The 21,783-nt window shown below is 41.1% G+C and overlaps 1 protein-coding gene and 5 long non-coding RNA genes across 6 annotated transcripts; all 6 read right to left on the bottom strand.

Moving 5' to 3' along the window:
• Positions 1-279: 279 nt before the first annotated feature.
• On the bottom strand, positions 280-576 carry LOC148063272 (uncharacterized). The gene is made up of 2 exons (XR_015713562.1): positions 503-576; positions 280-410 (listed from the first exon to the last, which is right to left on the bottom strand). It is a non-coding gene; the product is annotated as an uncharacterized LOC148063272 (long non-coding RNA).
• A 2,912-nt stretch (positions 577-3,488) lies between these two features.
• LOC148063271 (uncharacterized) lies at positions 3,489-3,785 on the bottom strand. The gene is made up of 2 exons (XR_015713563.1): positions 3,712-3,785; positions 3,489-3,619 (listed from the first exon to the last, which is right to left on the bottom strand). It is a non-coding gene; the product is annotated as an uncharacterized LOC148063271 (long non-coding RNA).
• A 2,912-nt stretch (positions 3,786-6,697) lies between these two features.
• LOC148063270 (uncharacterized) lies at positions 6,698-6,994 on the bottom strand. The gene is made up of 2 exons (XR_015713564.1): positions 6,921-6,994; positions 6,698-6,828 (listed from the first exon to the last, which is right to left on the bottom strand). It is a non-coding gene; the product is annotated as an uncharacterized LOC148063270 (long non-coding RNA).
• Positions 6,995-9,920: 2,926 nt separating this feature from the next.
• LOC148063269 (uncharacterized) lies at positions 9,921-10,217 on the bottom strand. Its single transcript, XR_015713565.1, has 2 exons — positions 10,144-10,217; positions 9,921-10,051 (listed from the first exon to the last, which is right to left on the bottom strand). It is a non-coding gene; the product is annotated as an uncharacterized LOC148063269 (long non-coding RNA).
• A 2,909-nt stretch (positions 10,218-13,126) lies between these two features.
• Positions 13,127-13,423, bottom strand: LOC148063268 (uncharacterized). The gene is made up of 2 exons (XR_015713566.1): positions 13,350-13,423; positions 13,127-13,257 (listed from the first exon to the last, which is right to left on the bottom strand). It is a non-coding gene; the product is annotated as an uncharacterized LOC148063268 (long non-coding RNA).
• A 2,913-nt stretch (positions 13,424-16,336) lies between these two features.
• On the bottom strand, positions 16,337-20,050 carry LOC148063267 (uncharacterized). Its single transcript, XM_087811739.1, has 8 exons — positions 19,930-20,050; positions 19,015-19,152; positions 17,243-17,278; positions 17,096-17,132; positions 16,977-17,013; positions 16,714-16,896; positions 16,560-16,633; positions 16,337-16,467 (listed from the first exon to the last, which is right to left on the bottom strand). The coding sequence occupies exons 1-8, from the start codon at positions 20,048-20,050 to the stop codon at positions 16,416-16,418; spliced, it is 678 nt and encodes a 225-aa protein (XP_087667865.1). The 3' UTR covers positions 16,337-16,415.
• Positions 20,051-21,783: the final 1,733 nt, after the last annotated feature.

Genomic DNA, 21,783 nt, shown 5'->3' with positions numbered 1-21,783 from the left:
TTGCGCTCACTCGTTCTCGTTGTTGACCTTTCCCAAGTCCACAAGAATTTTGGCCACGTCGTCGCGTCACGGATGCGTGAAGTCCGGATTTCTCAGAGCGCACACGTGGATCACTCCGCACAGTCTTGTTGATCACAGACTTCCTGGAGCTCTGAAGTAGCTCGAAGATCCCAAGACCCAGGATGATCACCCCAATCCCCATGAAGGTGAAGATGTACAATAAATGATGACTTGAGTGTTTACCGAAAAGACTCAGATGATTAACACAGGAGTCAGAGAGATGTTTATGAATGTGTTTATTAGTGAAGATGTCAAGAAGGTTAAAATACACATTTGTAGAGTTGGCCAGATCCACTTTCTATTTAGGTGCTGACATGGCAGGGAAAATGGCAGCTACTTCCTCCATCACACTAAAACAAAGCACAGTTAAGAGAAGATTAAATATGAAGTTTTCATTTTTATCTATTATCTTGTTTACCACAGAACATTGTTGTCTTCTCACCTCTTAATCTTGTTCATGGCCAGCTTGGTCTTGGACATATTCTCCTTTACAGCTTCCACACTGAAGTTCGACAGCTACCAAAACAAAAGCAGTAAAGTGAGTGAATGTTACTCTAGAGACTTGTGTGTGGACTCTGAAGAGGTGAGGAACTCACTTCCTTCTCAATAGCAGCTATTTCCTCAGCAGTGGGCTCTTTGGCCAGCTCTGCGAGTGCCTTGTCCACAAATTCATCAATCTTCAGCTTCAAGTTGTCCCTGTTGTCCTCCAACCAGTCGATGCTCGCGCTCCGCTGTTTCTTGAGATATTTCTGGAGGTCCTCTACAGTCACCGCCTCCAACTGTGTGGAAACAATAAAAACAATAAAGGTGAGAGCAGTGAGACACAAAGATGACAGGAGCTTGGTGACCTGGTGCTCACCTGCTTGTCCATCTCAGCCAATTCTGCATCTGTCATTCTAGAAGGTACGAGCAGAGGAGCCGGATCAATACCACGTCAAAACATTCACTCACCTCTGAATCCAAGAACTTGTTCCTCACTTTTTAGGTGTCATGTTGGTCATCCCTGGTGCAGCTCCTGAACACAAAAGCAGAGGTTGATGTTAGTGAGTAGAAGGTGTCAGTGTTTCCCAACACGACTGTGGGAAGCACTTTTCATGTGAGTGGAAACATGAGGATTCTTCTCACCAGTTCCATGAAGCAACAGAAATCCAACTGCCAGAGCTGAAAAACACACATGTGATGTCAACTGACTGCACTTAGGCTGCAACATTTGATTTGGAAAAGTCAGACATGGATGTGAATCATGACATTGTGGAGAAGGATCAAGTACTTTTTCTGTTTCTCAACCCGAGGGTCATATATATATTTGAGAAACACAGCACTTCTACATCTAGTTTCTGCTGGAGAAGAAGAAGAAGAAGAAGAAGAAGAGTGAACTCACCAGTGATCAGGAGTGACTTGGGTGTCATGGTCTCTGCAGTGGAGTGGAGGACTTGAGCACTGATCCTCAGAGCTGCTCAGCTTTATTCTCACTTTCTGCCTCGCAGCTGTTTGTTTATGATCAGTGAGTCCATCTTTGTTGACTCTTCTTAGGAGTCATCAGTCTACTGGCCTTCAGCAGCAGTGAAGATACCAGGACCTTCTATTCCCCTTCACCTAGTGTCCTAGAACTCCCTAATAGATCTTCAGTGTGATCACAAAGTGTTTCCATTGTCTAGAATAGCCTTTTTCTATTTTTGCAGAAGAGCTGGAAGTGTGGACAAAATGACAACAAGATAGTCACCTCAACTGAAGATATTAATGGAGGCTTTGTTTGCAGAGACCTAATCAACTTTGAGTAAATATGATTAAAAATGAGTGACTTTAGCTGGAAGATGTTTGACTCACAACTGAAATGTCGAATCTATTGCAAAGAGAGTAAGAAGGAATGTTTGACCGTAATCTGAGACATTTGGAGATTCAGTTCATGATATCATTATTGGATGCCATTATGACCACATGTACGTGAAATACTCCATGTTATATGGAGCTGTCTGCAAGTCAGGAGCATTACAGCCTGTTGAGGAGGGCCAGGTCTGTCCTCTGCAGCTTTGTGGACTCAGGAGGAGGTGGGAGACAGGAGGACAGTGGCCAAGCTGCTGTTAATGATGGCGAACCTTTCCTAGCCCCTCCAGGATGATTCTCGCTTCAGTTGCGATCGTTTCCAGGTTCAATACCGGATGATCCCCAAAATTCACTTCTGACTAAAGAAACTTTTATATCAAATGATTAGTCTGGAGCTTGAGGAGGTATCTTTTGCAGTCAGACAAAAGGCAAGGTTGAAAGAACAACCGCAGAGGAAGACGTAGTTTGTATTGAAGCTGAGCGCACACACATTCATTCAGAGAGGCTTTGGCCTCAAAGAAAATATTAGCCTGATTCAAAAAATGGAATTAATTTAAAAAAACACTGTTACCAGGTGGGGCAAAATTCCACCTATTCCATCAAGACAAGAAAACCTTTTATTTTCAGCATTTCGGGTTTGTAAATATGTGAATAAATCAACAAAAATGAATGAATGAATGAATGAATTGTTTATTTCGGGCATGACAGTCTGGTTCACATTTCGTCATTTCATCATAGTTCACATATTACATGCATGTCCCGAAGGGAAAACAGCAGGAGAAGATTGAAGCTTATCTAGTCCCGCCCCCATTAACTTGAAAAATAAAAAACATAAGTATAATCACATAGTAAATGGTAAAGAATTACAGATATAATCATATCTTAAGTTCGAAAACACAGATAAAGTCATTTCTTGATTTGTAAGAAAACACAGGTATAGCTTTATCATAATTTATAAAGGAAAGAAAAACAAAGAAATAATCATTTCTTTATTTGTCAGAAAACACAGGTATATTTTTTATCATAATTTGTAAAGGAAAGAAAAACCCAGTTATAATCCTTTCTTGATTGGTTAAGAAAACAACACAGTTATAATCATTTCTTACTTTGTAAAGAGAAAAAAACACAGATATAATAATTTCTTAATTTGTAAAAAAAAAAAAAAACATGGGTATAATCATATTGTAATTGTTAAGGGAAAAAAAAAATAGTTATTTCTTTATTTGTTAGGAAAACACTGGTATAATCATTTCTTGGCCAGGCAGATGATTGGTCAGTCCATTAGTATACGTTGGATGGTAGAGAGTAACTTTTTGATGTGTCTTTTGCGCTCACTCGTTCTCGTTGTTGACCTTTCCCAAGTCCACAAGAATTTTGGCCACGTCGTCGCGTCACGGATGCGTGAAGTCCGGATTTCTCAGAGCGCACACGTGGATCACTCCGCACAGTCTTGTTGATCACAGACTTCCTAGAGCTCTGAAGTAGCTCGAAGATCCCAAGACCCAGGATGATCACCCCAATCCCCATGAAGGTGAAGATGTACAATAAATGATGACTTGAGTGTTTACCGAAAAGACTCAGATGATTAACACAGGAGTCAGAGAGATGTTTATGAATGTGTTTATTAGTGAAGATGTCAAGAAGGTTAAAATACACATTTGTAGAGTTGGCCAGATCCACTTTCTATTTAGGTGCTGACATGGCAGGGAAAATGGCAGCTACTTCCTCCATCACACTAAAACAAAGCACAGTTAAGAGAAGATTAAATATGAAGTTTTCATTTTTATCTATTATCTTGTTTACCACAGAACATTGTTGTCTTCTCACCTCTTAATCTTGTTCATGGCCAGCTTGGTCTTGGACATATTCTCCTTTACAGCTTCCACACTGAAGTTCGACAGCTACCAAAACAAAAGCAGTAAAGTGAGTGAATGTTACTCTAGAGACTTGTGTGTGGACTCTGAAGAGGTGAGGAACTCACTTCCTTCTCTATAGCAGCTATTTCCTCAGCAGTGGGCTCTTTGGCCAGCTCTGCGAGTGCCTTGTCCACAAATTCATCAATCTTCAGCTTCAAGTTGTCCCTGTTGTCCTCCAACCAGTCGATGCTCGCGCTCCGCTGTTTCTTGAGATATTTCTGGAGGTCCTCTACAGTCACCGCCTCCAACTGTGTGGAAACAATAAAAACAATAAAGGTGAGAGCAGTGAGACACAAAGATGACAGGAGCTTGGTGACCTGGTGCTCACCTGCTTGTCCATCTCAGCCAATTCTGCATCTGTCATTCTAGAAGGTGCGAGCAGAGGAGCCGGATCAATACCACGTCAAAACATTCACTCACCTCTGAATCCAAGAACTTGTTCCTCACTTTTTAGGTGTCATGTTGGTCATCCCTGGTGCAGCTCCTGAACACACAAGCAGAGGTTGATGTTAGTGAGTAGAAGGTGTCAGTGTTTCCCAACACGACTGTGGGAAGCACTTTTCATGTGAGTGGAAACATGAGGATTCTTCTCACCAGTTCCATGAAGCAACAGAAATCCAACTGCCAGAGCTGAAAAACACACATGTGATGTCAACTGACTGCACTTAGGCTGCAACATTTGATTTGGAAAAGTCAGACATGGATGTGAATCATGACATTGTGGAGAAGGATCAAGTACTTTTTCTGTTTCTCAACCCGAGGGTCATATATATATTTGAGAAACACAGCACTTCTACATCTAGTTTCTGCTGGAGAAGAAGAAGAAGAAGAAGAAGAAGAGTGAACTCACCAGTGATCAGGAGTGACCTGGGTGTCATGGTCTCTGCAGTGGAGTGGAGGACTTGAGCACTGATCCTCAGAGCTGCTCAGCTTTATTCTCACTTTCTGCCTCGCAGCTGTTTGTTTATGATCAGTGAGTCCATCTTTGTTGACTCTTCTTAGGAGTCATCAGTCTACTGGCCTTCAGCAGCAGTGAAGATACCAGGACCTTCTATTCCCCTTCACCTAGTGTCCTAGAACTCCCTAATAGATCTTCAGTGTGATCACAAAGTGTTTCCATTGTCTAGAATAGCCTTTTTCTATTTTTGCAGAAGAGCTGGAAGTGTGGACAAAATGACAACAAGATAGTCACCTCAACTGAAGATATTAATGGAGGCTTTGTTTGCAGAGACCTAATCAACTTTGAGTAAATATGATTAAAAATGATTGACTTAAGCTGGAAGATGTTTGACTCACAACTGAAATGTCGAATCTATTGCAAAGAGAGTAAGAAGGAATGTTTGACCGTAATCTGAGACATTTGGAGATTCAGTTCATGATATCATTATTGGATGCCATTATGACCACATGTACGTGAAATACTCCATGTTATATGGAGCTGTCTGCAAGTCAGGAGCATTACAGCCTGTTGAGGAGGGCCAGGTCTGTCCTCTGCAGCTTTGTGGACTCAGGAGGAGGTGGGAGACAGGAGGACAGTGGCCAAGCTGCTGTTAATGATGGCGAACCTTTCCTAGCCCCTCCAGGATGATTCTCGCTTCAGTTGCGATCGTTTCCAGGTTCAATACCGGATGATCCCCAAAATTCACTTCTGACTAAAGAAACTTTTATATCAAATGATTAGTCTGGAGCTTGAGGAGGTATCTTTTGCAGTCAGACAAAAGGCAAGGTTGAAAGAACAACCGCAGAGGAAGACGTAGTTTGTATTGAAGCTGAGCGCACACACATTCATTCAGAGAGGCTTTGGCCTCAAAGAAAATATTAGCCTGATTCAAAAAATGGAATTAATTAAAAAAAACACTGTTACCAGGTGGGGCAAAATTCCACCTATTCCATCAAGACAAGAAAACCTTTTATTTTCAGCATTTCGGGTTTGTAAATATGTGAATAAATCAACAAAAGTGAATGAATGAATGAATGAATTGTTTATTTCGGGCATGACAGTCTGGTTCACATTTCGTCATTTCATCATAGTTCACATATTACATGCATGTCCCGAAGGGAAAACAGCAGGAGAAGATTGAAGCTTATCTAGTCCCGCCCCCATTAACTTGAAAAATAAAAAACATAAGTATAATCACATAGTAAATGGTAAAGAATTACAGATATAATCATATCTTAAGTTCGAAAACACAGATAAAGTCATTTCTTGATTTGTAAGAAAACTCAGGTATAGCTTTATCATAATTTATAAAGGAAAGAAAAACAAAGAAATAATCATTTCTTTATTTGTCAGAAAACACAGGTATATTTTTTATCATAATTTGTAAAGGAAAGAAAAACCCAGTTATAATCCTTTCTTGATTGGTTAAGAAAACAACACAGTTATAATCATTTCTTACTTTGTAAAGAGAAAAAAACACAGATATAATCATTTCTTAATTTGTAAAAAAAACAAAAAACATGGGTATAATCATATTGTAATTGTTAAGGGAAAAAAAAAATAGTTATTTCTTTATTTGTTAGGAAAACACTGGTATAATCATTTCTTGGCCAGGCAGATGATTGGTCAGTCCATTAGTATACGTTGGATGGTAGAGAGTAACTTTTTGATGTGTCTTTTGCGCTCACTCGTTCTCGTTGTTGACCTTTCCCAAGTCCACAAGAATTTTGGCCACGTCGTCGCGTCACGGATGCGTGAAGTCCGGATTTCTCAGAGCGCACACGTGGATCACTCCGCACAGTCTTGTTGATCACAGACTTCCTAGAGCTCTGAAGTAGCTCGAAGATCCCAAGACCCAGGATGATCACCCCAATCCCCATGAAGGTGAAGATGTACAATAAATGATGACTTGAGTGTTTACCGAAAAGACTCAGATGATTAACACAGGAGTCAGAGAGATGTTTATGAATGTGTTTATTAGTGAAGATGTCAAGAAGGTTAAAATACACATTTGTAGAGTTGGCCAGATCCACTTTCTATTTAGGTGCTGACATGGCAGGGAAAATGGCAGCTACTTCCTCCATCACACTAAAACAAAGCACAGTTAAGAGAAGATTAAATATGAAGTTTTCATTTTTATCTATTATCTTGTTTACCACAGAACATTGTTGTCTTCTCACCTCTTAATCTTGTTCATGGCCAGCTTGGTCTTGGACATATTCTCCTTTACAGCTTCCACACTGAAGTTCGACAGCTACCAAAACAAAAGCAGTAAAGTGAGTGAATGTTACTCTAGAGACTTGTGTGTGGACTCTGAAGAGGTGAGGAACTCACTTCCTTCTCAATAGCAGCTATTTCCTCAGCAGTGGGCTCTTTGGCCAGCTCTGCGAGTGCCTTGTCCACAAATTCATCAATCTTCAGCTTCAAGTTGTCCCTGTTGTCCTCCAACCAGTCGATGCTCGCGCTCCGCTGTTTCTTGAGATATTTCTGGAGGTCCTCTACAGTCACCGCCTCCAACTGTGTGGAAACAATAAAAACAATAAAGGTGAGAGCAGTGAGACACAAAGATGACAGGAGCTTGGTGACCTGGTGCTCACCTGCTTGTCCATCTCAGCCAATTCTGCATCTGTCATTCTAGAAGGTGCGAGCAGAGGAGCCGGATCAATACCACGTCAAAACATTCACTCACCTCTGAATCCAAGAACTTGTTCCTCACTTTTTAGGTGTCATGTTGGTCATCCCTGGTGCAGCTCCTGAACACAAAAGCAGAGGTTGATGTTAGTGAGTAGAAGGTGTCAGTGTTTCCCAACACGACTGTGGGAAGCACTTTTCATGTGAGTGGAAACATGAGGATTCTTCTCACCAGTTCCATGAAGCAACAGAAATCCAACTGCCAGAGCTGAAAAACACACATGTGATGTCAACTGACTGCACTTAGGCTGCAACATTTGATTTGGAAAAGTCAGACATGGATGTGAATCATGACATTGTGGAGAAGGATCAAGTACTTTTTCTGTTTCTCAACCCGAGGGTCATATATATATTTGAGGAAGACAGCACTTCTACATCTAGTTTCTGCTGGAGAAGAAGAAGAAGAAGAAGAAGAAGAAGAAGAAGAAGAAGAGTGAACTCACCAGTGATCAGGAGTGACTTGGGTGTCATGGTCTCTGCAGTGGAGAGGAGGACTTGAGCACTGATCCTCAGAGCTGCTCAGCTTTATTCTCACTTTCTGCCTCGCAGCTGTATGTTTATGATCAGTGAGTCCATCTTTGTTGACTCTTCTTAAGAGTGCTCAGGCTACTGGCCTTCAGCTTCTGTGTGATACCAGGACCTTCTTTGCCGCTTCAACTAGTGTCCTAGAACTCCCTAATAGATCTTCAGTGTGATCACAAAGTGTTTCCATCGTCTTGAATAGCCTTTTTCAATTTTTGCAGAAGAGCTTGAAGTGTGGACAAAATGACAACAAGATAGTCACCTCAACTGAAGATATTAATGGAGGCTTTGTTTGCAGAGACCTAATCAACTTTGAGTACATTTGACCAAAAATTATTGACTTAAGCTTGAAGCTGTTTGACTTACAACTGAAATGTGGAATCTATTGCAAAGAGAGTAAGAAGGAATGTTTGACCGTAATCTAAGACATTTGGAGATTCAGTTCATGATATCATTATTGGATGCCATTATGACCACATGTACGTGAAATACTCCATGTTATATGGAGCTGTCTGCAAGTCAGGAGCATTACAGCCTGTTGAGGAGGGCCAGGTCTGTCCTCTGCAGCTTTGTGGACTCAGGAGGAGGTGGGAGACAGGAGGACAGTGGCCAAGCTGCTGTTAATGATGGCGAACCTTTCCTAGCCCCTCCAGGATGATTCTCGCTTCAGTTGCGATCGTTTCCAGGTTCAATACCGGATGATCCCCAAAATTCACTTCTGACTAAAGAAACTTTTATATCAAATGATTAGTCTGGAGCTTGAGGAGGTATCTTTTGCAGTCAGACAAAAGGCAAGGTTGAAAGAACAACCGCAGAGGAAGACGTAGTTTGTATTGAAGCTGAGCGCACACACATTCATTCAGAGAGGCTTTGGCCTCAAAGAAAATATTAGCCTGATTCAAAAAATGGAATTAATTAAAAAAAACACTGTTACCAGGTGGGGCAAAATTCCACCTATTCCATCAAGACAAGAAAACCTTTATTTTCAGCATTTCGGGTTTGTAAATATGTGAATAAATCAACAAAAATGAATGAATGAATGAATGAATTGTTTATTTCGGGCATGACAGTCTGGTTCACATTTCGTCATTTCATCATAGTTCACATATTACATGCATGTTCCGAAGGGAAAACAGCAGGAGAAGATTGAAGCTTATCTAGTCCCGCCCCCATTAACTTGAAAAATAAAAAACATAAGTATAATCACATAGTAAATGGTAAAGAATTACAGATATAATCATATCTTAAGTTCGAAAACACAGATAAAGTCATTTCTTGATTTGTAAGAAAACTCAGGTATAGCTTTATCATAATTTATAAAGGAAAGAAAAACAAAGAAATAATCATTTCTTTATTTGTCAGAAAACACAAGTATATTTTTTATCATAATTTGTAAAGGAAAGAAAAACCCAGTTATAATCCTTTCTTGATTGGTTAAGAAAACAACACAGTTATAATCATTTCTTACTTTGTAAAGAGAAAAAAACACAGATATAATCATTTCTTAATTTGTAAAAAAAACAAAAAAACATGGGTATAATCATATTGTAATTGTTAAGGGAAAAAAAAAATAGTTATTTCTTTATTTGTTAGGAAAACACTGGTATAATCATTTCTTGGCCAGGCAGATGATTGGTCAGTCCATTAGTATACGTTGGATGGTAGAGAGTAACTTTTTGATGTGTCTTTTGCGCTCACTCGTTCTCGTTGTTGACCTTTTCCAAGTCCACAAGAATTTTGGCCACGTCGTCGCGTCACGGATGCGTGAAGTCCGGATTTCTCAGAGCGCACACGTGGATCACTCCGCACAGTCTTGTTGATCACAGACTTCCTAGAGCTCTGAAGTAGCTCGAAGATCCCAAGACCCAGGATGATCACCCCAATCCCCATGAAGGTGAAGATGTACAATAAATGATGACTTGAGTGTTTACCGAAAAGACTCAGATGATTAACACAGGAGTCAGAGAGATGTTTATGAATGTGTTTATTAGTGAAGATGTCAAGAAGGTTAAAATACACATTTGTAGAGTTGGCCAGATCCACTTTCTATTTAGGTGCTGACATGGCAGGGAAAATGGCAGCTACTTCCTCCATCACACTAAAACAAAGCACAGTTAAGAGAAGATTAAATATGAAGTTTTCATTTTTATCTATTATCTTGTTTACCACAGAACATTGTTGTCTTCTCACCTCTTAATCTTGTTCATGGCCAGCTTGGTCTTGGACATATTCTCCTTTACAGCTTCCACACTGAAGTTCGACAGCTACCAAAACAAAAGCAGTAAAGTGAGTGAATGTTACTCTAGAGACTTGTGTGTGGACTCTGAAGAGGTGAGGAACTCACTTCCTTCTCAATAGCAGCTATTTCCTCAGCAGTGGGCTCTTTGGCCAGCTCTGCGAGTGCCTTGTCCACAAATTCATCAATCTTCAGCTTCAAGTTGTCCCTGTTGTCCTCCAACCAGTCGATGCTCGCGCTCCGCTGTTTCTTGAGATATTTCTGGAGGTCCTCTACAGTCACCGCCTCCAACTGTGTGGAAACAATAAAAACAATAAAGGTGAGAGCAGTGAGACACAAAGATGACAGGAGCTTGGTGACCTGGTGCTCACCTGCTTGTCCATCTCAGCCAATTCTGCATCTGTCATTCTAGAAGGTGCGAGCAGAGGAGCCGGATCAATACCACGTCAAAACATTCACTCACCTCTGAATCCAAGAACTTGTTCCTCACTTTTTAGGTGTCATGTTGGTCATCCCTGGTGCAGCTCCTGAACACACAAGCAGAGGTTGATGTTAGTGAGTAGAAGGTGTCAGTGTTTCCCAACACGACTGTGGGAAGCACTTTTCATGTGAGTGGAAACATGAGGATTCTTCTCACCAGTTCCATGAAGCAACAGAAATCCAACTGCCAGAGCTGAAAAACACACATGTGATGTCAACTGACTGCACTTAGGCTGCAACATTTGATTTGGAAAAGTCAGACATGGATGTGAATCATGACATTGTGGAGAAGGATCAAGTACTTTTTCTGTTTCTCAACCCAAGGGTCATATATATATTTGAGAAACACAGCACTTCTACATCTAGTTTCTGCTGGAGAAGAAGAAGAAGAAGAAGAAGAAGAGTGAACTCACCAGCGATCAGGAGGGACTTGGGTGTCATGGTCTCTGCAGTGGAGAGGAGGACTTGAGCACTGATCCTCAGAGCTGCTCAGCTTTATTCTCACTTTCTGCCTCACAGCTGTTTGTTTATGATCAGTGATTCCATCTTTGTTGACTCTTCTTAGGAGTCATCAGTCTACTGGCCTTCAGCAGCAGTGAAGATACCAGGACCTTCTATTCCCCTTCACCTAGTGTCCTAGAACTCCCTAATAGATCTTCAGTGTGATCACAAAGTGTTTCCATTGTCTAGAATAGCCTTTTTCTATTTTTGCAGAAGAGCTGGAAGTGTGGACAAAATGACAACAAGATAGTCACCTCAACTGAAGATATTAATGGAGGCTTTGTTTGCAGAGACCTAATCAACTTTGAGTAAATATGATTAAAAATGATTGACTTAAGCTGGAAGATGTTTGACTCACAACTGAAATGTCGAATCTATTGCAAAGAGAGTAAGAAGGAATGTTTGACCGTAATCTAAGACATTTGGAGATTCAGTTCATGATATCATTATTGGATGCCATTATGACCACATGTACGTGAAATACTCCATGTTATATGGAGCTGTCTGCAAGTCAGGAGCATTACAGCCTGTTGAGGAGGGCCAGGTCTGTCCTCTGCAGCTTTGTGGACTCAGGAGGAGGTGGGAGACAGGAGGACAGTGGCCAAGCTGCTGTTAATGATGGCGAACCTTTCCTAGCCCCTCCAGGATGATTCTCGCTTCAGTTGCGATCGTTTCCAGGTTCAATACCGGATGATCCTCAAAATTCCCTTCTGACTAAAGAAACTTTTATATCAAATGATTAGTCTGGAGCTTGAGGAGGTATCTTTTGCAGTCAGACAAAAGGCAAGGTTGAAAGAACAACCGCAGAGGAAGACGTAGTTTGTATTGAAGCTGAGCGCACACACATTCATTCAGAGAGGCTTTGGCCTCAAAGAAAATATTAGCCTGATTCCAAAAATGGAATTAATTAAAAAAAACACTGTTACCAGGTGGGGCAAAATTCCACCTATTCCATCAAGACAAGAAAACCTTTTATTTTCAGCATTTCGGGTTTGTAAATATGTGAATAAATCAACAAAAATGAATGAATGAATGAATTGTTTATTTCGGGCATGACAGTCTGGTTCACATTTCGTCATTTCATCATAGTTCACATATTACATGCATGTCCCGAAGGGAAAACAGCAGGAGAAGATTGAAGCTTATCTAGTCCCGCCCCCATTAACTTGAAAAGTAAAAAACGTAAGTATAATCACATAGTAAATGGTAAAGAATTACAGATATAATCATATCTTAAGTTCGAAAACACAGATAAAGTCATTTCTTGATTTGTAAGAAAACACAGGTATAGCTTTATCATAATTTATAAAGGAAAGAAAAACAAAGAAATAATCATTTCTTTATTTGTCAGAAAACACAGGTATATTTTTTATCATAATTTGTAAAGGAAAGAAAAACCCAGTTATAATCCTTTCTTGATTGGTTAAGAAAACAACACAGTTATAATCATTTCTTACTTTGTAAAGAGAAAAAAACACAGATATAATAATTTCTTAATTTGTAAAAAAAAAAAAAAAACATGGGTATAATCATATTGTAATTGTTAAGGGAAAAAAAAAATAGTTATTTCTTTATTTGTTAGGAAAACACTGGTATAATCATTTCTTGGCCAGGCAGATGATTGGTCAGTCCATTAGTATACGTTGGATGGTAGAGAGTAACTTTTTGATGTGTCTTTTGCGCTCACTCGTTCTCGTTGTTGACCTTTCCCAAGTCCACAAGAATTTTGGCCACGTCGTCGCGTCACGGATGCGTGAAGTCCAGATTTCTCAGAGCGCACACGTGGATCACTCCGCACAGTCTTGTTGATCACAGACTTCCTAGAGCTCTGAAGTAGCTCGAAGATCCCAAGACCCAGGATGATCACCCCAATCCCCATGAAGGTGAAGATGTACAATAAATGATGACTTGAGTGTTTACCGAAAAGACTCAGATGATTAACACAGGAGTCAGAGAGATGTTTATGAATGTGTTTATTAGTGAAGATGTCAAGAAGGTTAAAATACACATTTGTAGAGTTGGCCAGATCCACTTTCTATTTAGGTGCTGACATGGCAGGGAAAATGGCAGCTACTTCCTCCATCACACTAAAACAAAGCACAGTTAAGAGAAGATTAAATATGAAGTTTTCATTTTTATCTATTATCTTGTTTACCACAGAACATTGTTGTCTTCTCACCTCTTAATCTTGTTCATGGCCAGCTTGGTCTTGGACATATTCTCCTTTACAGCTTCCACACTGAAGTTCGACAGCTACCAAAACAAAAGCAGTAAAGTGAGTGAATGTTACTCTAGAGACTTGTGTGTGGACTCTGAAGAGGTGAGGAACTCACTTCCTTCTCAATAGCAGCTATTTCCTCAGCAGTGGGCTCTTTGGCCAGCTCTGCGAGTGCCTTGTCCACAAATTCATCAATCTTCAGCTTCAAGTTGTCCCTGTTGTCCTCCAACCAGTCGATGCTCGCGCTCCGCTGTTTCTTGAGATATTTCTGGAGGTCCTCTACAGTCACCGCCTCCAACTGTGTGGAAACAATAAAAACAATAAAGGTGAGAGCAGTGAGACACAAAGATGACAGGAGCTTGGTGACCTGGTGCTCACCTGCTTGTCCATCTCAGCCAATTCTGCATCTGTCATTCTAGAAGGTACGAGCAGAGGAGCCGGATCAATACCACGTCAAAACATTCACTCACCTCTGAATCCAAGAACTTGTTCCTCACTTTTTAGGTGTCATGTTGGTCATCCCTGGTGCAGCTCCTGAACACAAAAGCAGAGGTTGATGTTAGTGAGTAGAAGGTGTCAGTGTTTCCCAACACGACTGTGGGAAGCACTTTTCATGTGAGTGGAAACATGAGGATTCTTCTCACCAGTTCCATGAAGCAACAGAAATCCAACTGCCAGAGCTGAAAAACACACATGTGATGTCAACTGACTGCACTTAGGCTGCAACATTTGATTTGGAAAAGTCAGACATGGATGTGAATCATGACATTGTGGAGAAGGATCAAGTACTTTTTCTGTTTCTCAACCCGAGGGTCATATATATATTTGAGAAACACAGCACTTCTACATCTAGTTTCTGCTGGAGAAGAAGAAGAAGAAGAAGAAGAAGAGTGAACTCACCAGTGATCAGGAGTGACTTGGGTGTCATGGTCTCTGCAGTGGAGTGGAGGACTTGAGCACTGATCCTCAGAGCTGCTCAGCTTTATTCTCACTTTCTGCCTCGCAGCTGTTTGTTTATGATCAGTGAGTCCATCTTTGTTGACTCTTCTTAGGAGTCATCAGTCTACTGGCCTTCAGCAGCAGTGAAGATACCAGGACCTTCTATTCCCCTTCACCTAGTGTCCTAGAACTCCCTAATAGATCTTCAGTGTGATCACAAAGTGTTTCCATTGTCTAGAATAGCCTTTTTCTATTTTTGCAGAAGAGCTGGAAGTGTGGACAAAATGACAACAAGATAGTCACCTCAACTGAAGATATAAATGGAGGCTTTGTTTGCAGAGACCTAATCAACTTTGAGTAAATATGATTAAAAATGAGTGACTTTAGCTGGAAGATGTTTGACTCACAACTGAAATGTCGAATCTATTGCAAAGAGAGTAAGAAGGAATGTTTGACCGTAATCTGAGACATTTGGAGATTCAGTTCATGATATCATTATTGGATGCCATTATGACCACATGTACGTGAAATACTCCATGTTATATGGAGCTGTCTGCAAGTCAGGAGCATTACAGCCTGTTGAGGAGGGCCAGGTCTGTCCTCTGCAGCTTTGTGGACTCAGGAGGAGGTGGGAGACAGGAGGACAGTGGCCAAGCTGCTGTTAATGATGGCGAACCTTTCCTAGCCCCTCCAGGATGATTCTCGCTTCAGTTGCGATCGTTTCCAGGTTCAATACCGGATGATCCCCAAAATTCACTTCTGACTAAAGAAACTTTTATATCAAATGATTAGTCTGGAGCTTGAGGAGGTATCTTTTGCAGTCAGACAAAAGGCAAGGTTGAAAGAACAACCGCAGAGGAAGACGTAGTTTGTATTGAAGCTGAGCGCACACACATTCATTCAGAGAGGCTTTGGCCTCAAAGAAAATATTAGCCTGATTCAAAAAATGGAATTAATTAAAAAAAACACTGTTACCAGGTGGGGCAAAATTCCACCTATTCCATCAAGACAAGAAAACCTTTTATTTTCAGCATTTCGGGTTTGTAAATATGTGAATAAATCAACAAAAATGAATGAATGAATGAATGAATTGTTTATTTCGGGCATGACAGTCTGGTTCACATTTCGTCATTTCATCATAGTTCACATATTACATGCATGTCCCGAAGGGAAAACAGCAGGAGAAGATTGAAGCTTATCTAGTCCCGCCCCCATTAACTTGAAAAATAAAAAACATAAGTATAATCACATAGTAAATGGTAAAGAATTACAGATATAATCATATCTTAAGTTCGAAAACACAGATAAAGTCATTTCTTGATTTGTAAGAAAACACAGGTATAGCTTTATCATAATTTATAAAGGAAAGAAAAACAAAGAAATAATCATTTCTTTATTTGTCAGAAAACACAGGTATATTTTTTATCATAATTTGTAAAGGAAAGAAAAACCCAGTTATAATCCTTTCTTGATTGGTTAAGAAAACAACACAGTTATAATCATTTCTTACTTTGTAAAGAGAAAAAAACACAGATATAATAATTTCTTAATTTGTAAAAAAAACAAAAAAACATGGGTATAATCATATTGTAATTGTTAAGGGAAAAAAAAAATAGTTATTTCTTTATTTGTTAGGAAAACACTGGTATAATCATTTCTTGGCCAGGCAGATGATTGGTCAGTCCATTAGTATACGTTGGATGGTAGAGAGTAACTTTTTGATGTGTCTTTTGCGCTCACTCGTTCTCGTTGTTGACCTTTCCCAAGTCCACAAGAATTTTGGCCACGTCGTCGCGTCACGGATGCGTGAAGTCCGGATTTCTCAGAGCGCACACGTGGATCACTCCGCACAGTCTTGTTGATCACAGACTTCCTAGAGCTCTGAAGTAGCTCGAAGATCCCAAGACCCAGGATGATCACCCCAATCCCCATGAAGGTGAAGATGTACAATAAATGATGACTTGAGTGTTTACCGAAAAGACTCAGATGATTAACACAGGAGTCAGAGAGATGTTTATGAATGTGTTTATTAGTGAAGATGTCAAGAAGGTTAAAATACACATTTGTAGAGTTGGCCAGATCCACTTTCTATTTAGGTGCTGACATGGCAGGGAAAATGGCAGCTACTTCCTCCATCACACTAAAACAAAGCACAGTTAAGAGAAGATTAAATATGAAGTTTTCATTTTTATCTATTATCTTGTTTACCACAGAACATTGTTGTCTTCTCACCTCTTAATCTTGTTCATGGCCAGCTTGGTCTTGGACATATTCTCCTTTACAGCTTCCACACTGAAGTTCGACAGCTACCAAAACAAAAGCAGTAAAGTGAGTGAATGTTACTCTAGAGACTTGTGTGTGGACTCTGAAGAGGTGAGGAACTCACTTCCTTCTCAATAGCAGCTATTTCCTCAGCAGTGGGCTCTTTGGCCAGCTCTGCGAGTGCCTTGTCCACAAATTCATCAATCTTCAGCTTCAAGTTGTCCCTGTTGTCCTCCAACCAGTCGATGCTCGCGCTCCGCTGTTTCTTGAGATATTTCTGGAGGTCCTCTACAGTCACCGCCTCCAACTGTGTGGAAACAATAAAAACAATAAAGGTGAGAGCAGTGAGACACAAAGATGACAGGAGCTTGGTGACCTGGTGCTCACCTGCTTGTCCATCTCAGCCAATTCTGCATCTGTCATTCTAGAAGGTACGAGCAGAGGAGCCGGATCAATACCACGTCAAAACATTCACTCACCTCTGAATCCAAGAACTTGTTCCTCACTTTTTAGGTGTCATGTTGGTCATCCCTGGTGCAGCTCCTGAACACACAAGCAGAGGTTGATGTTAGTGAGTAGAAGGTGTCAGTGTTTCCCAACACGACTGTGGGAAGCACTTTTCATGTGAGTGGAAACATGAGGATTCTTCTCACCAGTTCCATGAAGCAACAGAAATCCAACTGCCAGAGCTGAAAAACACACATGTGATGTCAACTGACTGCACTTAGGCTGCAACATTTGATTTGGAAAAGTCAGACATGGATGTGAATCATGACATTGTGGAGAAGGATCAAGTACTTTTTCTGTTTCTCAACCCGAGGGTCATATATATATTTGAGAAACACAGCACTTCTACATCTAGTTTCTGCTGGAGAAGAAGAAGAAGAAGAAGAAGAAGAGTGAACTCACCAGTGATCAGGAGTGACTTGGGTGTCATGGTCTCTGCAGTGGAGAGGAGGACTTGAGCACTGATCCTCAGAGCTGCTCAGCTTTATTCTCACTTTCTGCCTCGCAGCTGTTTGTTTATGATCAGTGATTCCATCTTTGTTGACTCTTCTTAGGAGTCATCAGTCTACTGGCCTTCAGCAGCAGTGAAGATACCAGGACCTTCTATTCCCCTTCACCTAGTGTCCTAGAACTCCCTAATAGATCTTCAGTGTGATCACAAAGTGTTTCTATTGTCTAGAATAGCCTTTTTCTATTTTTGCAGAAGAGCTGGAAGTGTGGACAAAATGACAACAAGATAGTCACCTCAACTGAAGATATTAATGGAGGCTTTGTTTGCAGAGACCTAATCAACTTTGAGTAAATATGATTAAAAATGATTGACTTAAGCTGGAAGATGTTTGACTCACAACTGAAATGTCGAATCTATTGCAAAGAGAGTAAGAAGGAATGTTTGACCGTAATCTAAGACATTTGGAGATTCAGTTCATGATATCATTATTGGATGCCATTATGACCACATGTACGTGAAATACTCCATGTTATATGGAGCTGTCTGCAGGTCAGGAGCATTACAGCCTGTTGAGGAGGGCCAGGTCTGTCCTCTGCAGCTTTGTGGACTCAGGAGGAGGTGGGAGACAGGAGGACAGTGGCCAAGCTGCTGTTAATGATGGCGAACCTTTCCTAGCCCCTCCAGGACACTCTGATAGCACTGAACAGCGACTTAAATGTCAGACCGATGGTGTGTCCGGTACTAATGTTTGATTGTTGTTCATTTATTTATCATTTCATTATTTTTATTTTTATTATTATTATTTTATTATGGTGCTGAAGGTGAACATCTCTGCCATCTTTCCTCTCGTTCAATCATAAATCAATCCCTTCTAGACGACCACAATCCAACTGTATTAAATACAGCTGACATCAGACTACTTCTAAAAAAGCCCATCCTGGACCCAGAAACTCTCCAACTACAACCTCATTTCTAACATGCCATTTCTGTCATAAGTCCTGGAAAAAAAGTAACATCTTAACACCATTACCACTTCAAAAAAAATTACCCTTTTTCAAAAAAAAATCCAACCTATTTTTTTAATACCAGCCATAGCACAGAGACAGCTTTGTTCAGTGTCACAAATGACCTCTTGATGGCAAGAGAATTCACAATTCTCAATAGGCCTGGTTGTTAAAGATTCCAAAAACGCAAACAAAAACAGCACAACAGTTGGGGTTGGAGATTTCCAATTAGGTAGGGTGGGATTGGGCACCGGGTTTGTGCGTTGCCACCAGCATGACACATCCTCAGTTGTGTGCCCCGACATCTTGATGATTTGGTCTGCGTTTTTTCCCCCTTCATGACAAAGGTGGTTTTCTGTGAGAGGTTAGGCTGGTAAATCAGAGGCAATGTGTTGACGGCTACTCTCTTGTTTTCCAATTCAGCAGCCAGAACCTCAGCACTTTGTTGTGGCGCCAGGGGTACCCCGTCCATGGGGTTGTCTGCTCTTGCACCCCACTAGGATGTGTTTTAGGTTTGCTGGGGCTGCACACTGGAGACAGGACGGGTCCTTTCCGTACCAAATATGTCGGTTGGTTGGAACGGGCAGGACGTCGTAGGTGACTTCGATGATAAAGGATAGCCTATTAGACACCATGTTCCGCCGCTCTGTCGGAGTAGCCTTTTGCCACATGGGTGTTGTTGCCTCCAAGCCAAAGCCCTCTTTGCAATGTTGGACATACCCCACTATATCCGAGTGTCTGAGTGCAGTTTGTGCATTTGCCACTGCTCAAGATGGCTTCCATTTCCTCCCTGTTGCTAGGGTTGGAGCAGCACCTCTGACGTATGGATCCTGGGATTTGAAAATATTAATTTACAGTCTTGATTTGGTACTTATTTGTATTCGTCCACCAGGATGGATATTGGCAAGGACAGGGCTTCATTGCCGTACAAGCCAACACTGTAGATACATAGAGGAAGTCCAAGCCACTTCCTCACATGTGAATTCAGCAGTCTCTCCAGCCAAGAGAATGTTGTTCCCCGTCTCAATTTATCCTCCTCAACAGCTGCATTTGGTGAAAGATACATCTTGCGGATGCACTGGGACACATCATCAGTGATGTTGTATCCTAGGATCATCGGGGGTTTTGGGTCTTTCAACATCAGACCCCCTCAGCCCAGGCGACCTGACCAGGGGTGATCAATCCCCGGCCTGTGTCCCAGCAGCCTTTGCCCACAGTTCTGCCCTCCTAATCCAAAGCTATCTAGTGGCTTTCTCAGTTGCTTCAGTTGTGGATCCGATGGCCTTCCGTTTTGCCTCCCCAACAAGTCCTAACTTCATGAACACTCTACAAACTGACCGCCCTGCAAATCCCCGGCAGCCCACCTCTAGAGACTCACAAATGGTTTTCCAGGCTTGCCTCCTGCACTTTTCCACTTTCTCCTGGCACTTGGCACCTTTCTTCTCATTGGCCTCATCCATGCGTCCATCCCATGGCACGGTGAGCTCCAGAATGGCCATATGCTAGGTGGAATCTGAGACTGAGAATGATAATGTCTGGGCGAAGCCTGGTTGATATTGGGAGGGAACTTGAGTTGTCTACCTAAGTCTACTTCCAGTTGCCAGTCGTTGGCGGAGGTGAGGAAGCCGGACTATGCCCGTGCAGGTATATTGGTATTCTCTCCAGCTCTTTGGAACGTGATGGTCTTTGGTCTGTGGAGCCTTTGCTGCTGTTGATGGCGGTGGCAATGTTGTCAGCTACCGCTCTAAGGACCTGGTCGTGGCAATAGCGCCCATCTCCGAGGACACAGTTAACCAAACAATCCTTCTTCATCACCGGCAACACACCATCAGACTGACAGACAAGACATTTAAATGGTTTAAATTATTTGTCTGACAAAATGGAACATGTTGTCATAGGGAAAAGAAATCTTCGCTCACACAAGGTCACTTGTTGAGTCCACCAGGGCACTGTTTGGGGCCCAACACTCTTCACCATCTACCTGCTCTCCCTGAGTATGTTCATAAGCGAGCATGGACTGTCCTTGCAATACTTTCACCTGCACAAGTGCTTGGTACACAGTCAAGATTGTCTTTTGCTTCTCTACAACTTTCTAGCTCACATGATAACTGGATTAGAAAAAGGAATTTCAGAGGACCCCATTTTTCTAATCGAGCAAACTACCAGGGGGGCTGACTGAGAAAAGCAGAAGATCATTTCTAAGGTTCTTCTCTAAACAAGAACAAGATTACTTCAGTAGTGGAGTGAAGTTGAACTACTGGCAAGAAAGAAAAACAGTGTTGGACAATAAATGGCTGATCAAGAACAAAGACATTTTTTTTTCTTATGTGACAAATTCATTTTTGCAATAGACATAAGAAACACTAGCAGTGAAGATACAGGGCCTTCTATTCCCCTTCAACTTGTGTCCTAAAACTCCATAGAAGAACTTTATTATGATCATCAAGTGTTTCAATGGTCTTAAACAATTTGGTGCCTTTTCAACTTATTATAGCAGAGCTGGACGTGTGAAGATATCACTGGAGGGTTTGTTTGCATAAAGAGACCTTATCAAGCTTTTAAAAAATCTGATTTAAAAATGATTGACTTATGATGGAAGGTGTTTAACTCGCAACTGAACTGAGGGTTCTTCGGCAAACATGACTAACTTGAAGTAAAGCACTTCTAGTTTAGCCTGGTTAAACCACTTTTATTGCAGCACCAGAATGATTCTGGGACATTGGCTGTTCTTTATTAAAATTCGTGGCAAATATTTAATGGTAGACCATACAAGTAAGGCTTGATTCTCGCATCGGGAGTGAGGTACCAGCACCAATATTGCTTCACTGCTTACTGAAGTCACTTATTATGAACAGGCACCCCTATAATTTCATTTGTGAAAAGCTAAAGAAAAAAAAAGGGAAAAGTGGAGAGTTACAAAGCAGTGACTGGTGACAAAGGATGTAACATTTAACTATAATTAACCACTAAGACTTAATCATCATTAGGTCAGCTCAACTCAACAGTACATTCATAGTCGGTACAATCTTCAGATGATCAGTATAGATCAGTATTTCTACATTCATTCATATACCATGGAAAGTATTTGACATACATGTGGTCATAATGGCATCCAATAATGAAAAAATCTAATTAATTTCCAAATGTTTTGGTAAAACATTCCTTCTTGCTCTCTTTGCAATAGATTCCACATTTCAGTTGTGAGTCAAACAGCTTCCAGCTTAAGTCAATA

This window comes from Callionymus lyra, chromosome 16 (assembly GCF_982586985.1).
Source record: "Callionymus lyra chromosome 16, fCalLyr1.hap1.1, whole genome shotgun sequence".
Lineage (NCBI taxonomy): Eukaryota > Metazoa > Chordata > Actinopteri > Syngnathiformes > Callionymidae > Callionymus > Callionymus lyra.
Note: the sequence above shows the minus strand (reverse complement) of the source record. Positions and strands in the feature narration are given on the sequence as shown.